The sequence below is a fragment of the Alosa alosa genome, chromosome 17 (genome assembly GCF_017589495.1).
Source record: "Alosa alosa isolate M-15738 ecotype Scorff River chromosome 17, AALO_Geno_1.1, whole genome shotgun sequence".
NCBI classification, from domain to species: Eukaryota; Metazoa; Chordata; class Actinopteri; order Clupeiformes; family Clupeidae; genus Alosa; species Alosa alosa.
The window spans coordinates 10,404,821-10,410,820 of record NC_063205.1 but is presented as its reverse complement, the minus strand read 5'-3'; the positions used below and the strand labels follow the sequence as shown (position 1 = coordinate 10,410,820).

The following is a 6,000-nucleotide window of genomic DNA, read 5'->3' as shown; positions in this document are numbered from 1 at the left end:
ATGAAACAAAATTCGCTATGGTCCTATGATCCTCAACAGGTTGTGCTTCATAGGCTAGGCCTACTGCATAAGAGTTCATTTTTCATCACAGAATTTCAATATTTCTTCTCGGGGAAACGATTAATCTGAATATGCTGGACTAACTGCTGTCATAATGATACACTGACGCAGCACGAATGGCTTCGAATTGGTTTCTTTCGGAATACATCCATTTTATTCCTTTGATAGTAACGACATTCAGAGGTCATTTAAATCCATTTTATTGGGCAACAAGGGGTTTCCCTGACTTAAGATTTTCTTTTTAAAAACAACCCAAGTGGTTTATTTGACACTAAACAACGTAATTGAACATGTCCATAAGCAGGCTACAGGCTATTACGGCAACGTGGACGTTGCCTTCATTTCTCCAAAATAATTTAAACATTAGTAATCTTAGTCTTTAGTTTTGGTGTCCCGAGGATGAGGTGGTGAGGGTAAATTCAGTGGAATTTTGCAAGCACGCGCCCGCCCCCCAGAGGCACGTCTCTCTCCCCTTATACTCAGACCCGTTGCTAGGGTGTCTGTGTACGCGCGAGTAGCACGGAGGCGCGCGCCTCCATCGCTACACAGTACCAGACATGGCGGCGGATCTAAACCCGGACTGGCTCTCTTGCCTACCTTCTTCTTGGAGTTATGGGGTAACCAGGGACGGAAGAGTATTCTTCATCAAGTAAATACTTAATGGATTCATGTTACGGATATACGGTGCTTGTTTTTATCTCAATTTTTTTACCTCCAGCTGTTGCATACGTTTTCACCCTTTCCATTTCTTACCAACAGTGAAGAAGCAAAGAGTACAACCTGGTTACATCCCATTACTGGAGAAGCTGTTGTTACGGGACACAGAAAAACTCCAGGTATTGTTTATATTTAGGGCCTATGAATAAGGTTTGCAGAAAAAATGTCTATCTGATTATAAAGATTGTAGTTCGACACCGCTGGCAACTACAGAAATCTAACTGAAGTCCCAAGCAGCATGTTTAACGCATCGACTACCTCTGCCTATTCATTTTGGCGTATAGTAACCATTTGACCTGGACTTATTCTGACACTTGTTAAAAAGTTCAGTCTTACTCAGTGGAATGAACCAACTGGAAAGGCGTTTGTCTGTCGGAACGCTTGGAGTTGGAGTGAGAGGTGTCATTTTCTGGTAAAGATGTCATTGACAGGTCGCCTCTTACAAAACATGTGGCTAAAAGAATGAAAAATCTCATTTCTGCCCTGCTTGCCTTTACAAAAACGAACATACGCTGAAACAGAATGTTCCTGGTTTCATGGATTTCTTTAGTAGGCTATTTCCTTCCTAGTTTAGAATACAATAGCATATTATGCTGCATAATTCGCCCTTGTAATGGGCCGTGTAACCTGTGTTTCTTGGAAGAAAGGTGTTACAATAGCTAATCTTCTACAATAATACACATTGACTGCAATGGCTTAGTAAAGGAAAGCAGAGAATGCTAGCCACCGTATGTGCACTCAGCGTGATCTGCAGTGTTGCATATTCAACGCTTACTTGCTGCATAAAAAGACCAGGGTTAATAAGGACATAGTTGTGACCAGTTTATACCACTGCAGATCACTGTGGAATTGTAAAAAGGTGTGCTGAAGCAAATCACTACGCATGCATTGTAACAGCTGTTGGCGGCAGTCATATTACACACACGCCTCTATTTGGGGCTTCACGGGGCTCGATTTATTTATTGTCTCTCTACCTCTCTCTCTTTCTCTCCCCCTCTCTCGATAATAGATCTTCCAACAGGATGGGAAGAAGGATACACATTCGAGGGAGCCCGCTGCTTCATAAAGTGAGTTGGTAATGTTAAGATTACGAAGTACCCGTGTGCGCAGTACCCCTACCCATTCTCATTCTCATTGCTTTGTTTGACAGTGGCAAGAATTTTTCAGATCACCGCCCCCTTACGTACTGTCCTTTTACGACTCTTTTTCTGAAAATTCCTTGGTTTCGGAGCAATACGGAGCGCACGACGAACACGAAGGCTTTTACCCAAGCCGAGAACAAGTCATTACTGTCAGAGTGACGCGGAGTTTGACAGGCCACTGTGACTCAGATCTCGCTTGGCTGAACAGGCTTTACTTGTTGGCCGCTCCTGTTCCTCCAGGGAAACGTTATTAGCCCAATGTGTCGGGCTCAAGTTCATGCACGTTTAGCCTACCCCGTTTTCTCGAACGAAATGTTCGCCGATTAGGGGGAATGAATAGATGATTTGTGCCCTGTGGCAGAGAGCACAGCATTTTGTCAGCCTCGGTCGACCTAATTGATTTCTTTAAATAACCAGTCAGGATGCGGCAACATAACCCACGTTTTAACAGAGATGCGTTTTGGTTAAATAACCTCCGCGGAGATGAATCTTTTTATAGACATCGAGGAAAACACGAGTTGCTGTAAATCCTTTTTTTACGCGTGGGTTGTAATTGACCAACTGCAAGTCGCCCCTTGGTGTGGTTGTAAAAGTATTCACAGATTCCAGTGATAGAGTGGGTGCATTTTTTCATGGAATGTGGGTTGGTCTGTACTGTCCGTTTGCATTTCCATTGATACCTTTAAGAAAAGCAAGTGTGTGTAAATCAAGTAAATCACCCAAAGCCTTCATTTTGCCTCCATTTAAACATGAGTGAGAATTTATCCTTCATGCAGTGTTTGATTCATCAGATTGAAAATAATCTATGAGGTTGTGATCAGGCAGTCAGCTTTGATAGGCCTCTGTGAATGTTGTCTTCCCCTCTATTTGTGATAAATTGGGCAGTGGTGTCTGGTGTCAGGGCTATTGCCCCTGTATCCCCCTTTTGTGCTGGTCACAAATAGGGAGCACTGAAGTATAAAACTATTCTTTTTTTATTGCTCACAAACACACACTTCTAAAGAAGACAGCTACTCTTTCACTCCAACCCACCCCTTCGAAACACACACACGCACGCACACAAACCCACAAAGTCAGTCAGTCGGCATTGATATATGCACTTTAACACACCCACACAAAACCCCAAACTCAGTGATGTAGTCAGACAGGCTGGGCTTGCTGTCTGGCTACTGTGGGACTTGTGGGGTCAGGAGGGAGCCTGTCTGGCTTTGATGTACTTCACTGTGGCAGACATTAGATTGACGGGCCGGACTCCCCCTCTGCTCCCATGCTGTGGGTCCTTGGAGACCGGGCGGCCGTGCAGACACACCACTGGAGTGGAACACTAACCCACCACCTCTGCGCTCCTGCTGCAGCTGCGGGCGTGGGCACCGGCACCTCCGCCATCACGAGCCGCCCATCGGGGGATTAGCCTGTCCGCCTCTGACAATCCCTGGAGAGCGGGCGGCAAAACCATGCAGGGAGAACGCATGTGGGAAACCTCTCATCTTGCTCTGACGCTTCACACCTCAGTGCACTGCAGGCTGGGTAATCACACTGTAGCCAGTCAGACGACAGGATGCTTGAGGCTTGCATGAAGAGGGTTTTCCACCTCACCCGCTGGCTACTCTACCTAGGCACTCAAAGCTCCAAACTCCTCTGTTTTTGTTGCAATCTGAAATAAGGCCCGGCAGTTTAAAACATCCTGGGAAAACTGAAGTGACATAAGAGAGGAGGTCATGCTTGCATGCGGCTCCCATGGTGTCATAGTCTGCCTTGTGTTACCTCAGAAGCAGATGGCAGGCAGCCAGGGATGGGGAGCGATATGGGGTCACTCCTCCCCTCGGCTTGGAGTCGCAGGAGACTGGATCAAAATTCAACACTCAGCGTGCATAAGACAGGAGATCCCTTTCAGCAAGTGGCAGATTGTTTTTTTTCCCTGTTCTTTCCCTGTTTCCGGAAAGTCCTTTTCCCATCCTTTCCCCATCTTTTCACTGCCAATGCTTGTTGCATGCTCATAATTCAGCCGTTGAAGGCGAAAGAGAAATTGCTGCATAATACAAAATGGAAATGGTAAAAAAGCGAATGACTAGCAATACCAGTTTGGTGGGAATTATCTTGGACTTCCTTGGCTTTTCTATTGCTGCTCTGGCATAATGTACCCTACTAAGGGAGAAACGGGAGTCATCAAAGGGAATGGGATAGTCATCGGAAGTCACTGACCTGTGGCTGACCCACCGGTAATGGCAGGAGGGCTGACAATTGGTCAGTTGGATAGCTTGTGCCGAGAGATGGTTTTGAAGCAATGGGAGTACACCATAAGCATAACTTAGGGGGTTTAGTTGGTTTGGGAGTGCCCTTTGGGAGTGTCACAAAGCAAACACATTTAACAGAACGGCTATTCACTGCCTTTTTACCCCGGTGCTGTTGGCCAGTGCCCTGCCATTGCATTAGCGAGCTGTTGAAAAACTGATGCCCTGGTCCCTTCCCCTTTTTGTTCCTGATTTCACAGTGCCAGCGGCGTACGCAGAGACTGCAGACGAGGACAGGGGAGCAGGTTCAATGCTAGTCCCTGCACAGCCCTCGCTGTGCAACAATTAGAATGCATGTGGAATAATGAGCGGATGAAGCAACCTCTGCTTGCATATTGACAGAGCTGGTGCATAGCGACAATCTGTGAGCGTTACCAGGGGAATGCTCAGAGAATTGCTTCTGTGTGCTTGGAAACAAATAGAAAAAATTGAACCGGCAGAAAGGGAGAGAGGGACAGGGAGAGGGAGGGGGAGGGAGAGATGGAGGGAACGATAGAAATAAAAGTTTCAAAGGTCATTTATCCAACTGTGACTTGCCCTTTTCCCTGAGTTTGTGATTTTTTTTTTTTTTTTTTTGTAGATTCTGTTACCTCATGTTTCATTGATGGATGTGGTGTTTTGTGTGAAAAACAAACAAGATGGAAGCAAAGGTGGAAAGAAATCAAATAAGAACAGGACGTTTGAAATCCCACCTTAGGGCTTATCACCCGAACAGTGACTTTGCTCTTTCCAATAATACAGAATAGTTGTCACTGTGTCTGTGTGTGTGTGTGTGTGTGTGTGTGTGTGTGTGTGTGTTTGTGTGTGAGCTTGTGTGTCCAACAGCAAAGACAGCAGTAGCGGTTGCTGTGCTCGGTGTAGCGTGTGGCATTTCCACTCCAGTAGTAATGCGAGACGTGTTGTGGTTTTGGGACAGTTAAGTGGGTCGCAGGATGGGTGGAGTGGGTCCACTGTGATGAAAAGCTTCCCGAAGCCCTCATTGAGTGGTCTATTATGTGGAAGAGTGCTCTCTCTTTTTTTCTCTCTTTCTCTTTCCCTCATTTGAGCATTTGACCAGGAAAGAACAGTGTGAAAGGGGTATGCCAGTGTTTTGCAGTTCCTGCTGATTGCTTTGACACACGAGCCAGTGTTGGCAACTCCCTGTCAGTGCGACTGCATGATTGAGATGAGATTTCCCAGCTCCCCAGCGTTGACGTGCTGCAGTCAGACTGTCCTTGACTTGACTCTCTGTCTGAATGCATCACCACTGTCATTGCACTCATAGAATGCAGACAACCTGTAGATGGGCAGCATTCTTCCATCGTAGTTTCATGAAACAGCAGTAGCTGAAAAATGACTTCTGGTACGATAGTGTAATGAAAATAATGCTTGGTCTGAAAATATACTTCATTTCAGCCGTCTTAACCAAGATTGACTGTCAGCTCTCTGTGATTTAAACAGCGTAAGCAGCGCTAGTGGCTTTTGAATGATTTGTTTGACATACAGGGTCAAAAAGTGGTCTGTAAACAGTTAGTGCGGTAGGTGATGCTGACCTGATTTATCCCTTGCCTTAGTCCCATGCCATGACCAGCAAGTACTCCCAGGGAGAGAGACTGGTGTCTGGCATTGCGTCCTGCCAGTTCATGCATGGTTTGTAGGCACCAGCTCAAAACGCCTGTGACTGATACTTAATCAAATCACTCCTGGGTCAACGCTCCTTAAACCAGGCGATGAAGTGTCTGATTTCAGATCAGCCCACAGACAGTGTTACAGCACAATGCCTTCTTCACCCAGACACAAGACTCAGACCT

At 46.0% G+C, this 6,000-nt stretch overlaps 1 protein-coding gene across 24 annotated transcripts in view; it reads left to right on the top strand.

Annotated features, from left to right (window-relative positions):
• The first annotated feature begins 570 nt into the window (after window positions 1–570).
• The window catches only part of plekha5 (pleckstrin homology domain containing, family A member 5), a 123,924-nt gene continuing 118,494 nt past the window's right edge, over window positions 571–6,000 (top strand). For all 24 annotated transcript variants that reach the window (XM_048268425.1, XM_048268426.1, XM_048268424.1 and 21 more), the window contains exons 1-3: window positions 571–709; window positions 820–896; window positions 1,787–1,844. In XM_048268425.1, coding sequence (XP_048124382.1) covers window positions 618–709; window positions 820–896; window positions 1,787–1,844 — 227 coding nt within the window. In that variant the 5' untranslated portion in view covers window positions 571–617. The remainder of the gene's footprint in view (window positions 710–819; window positions 897–1,786; window positions 1,845–6,000) is intronic.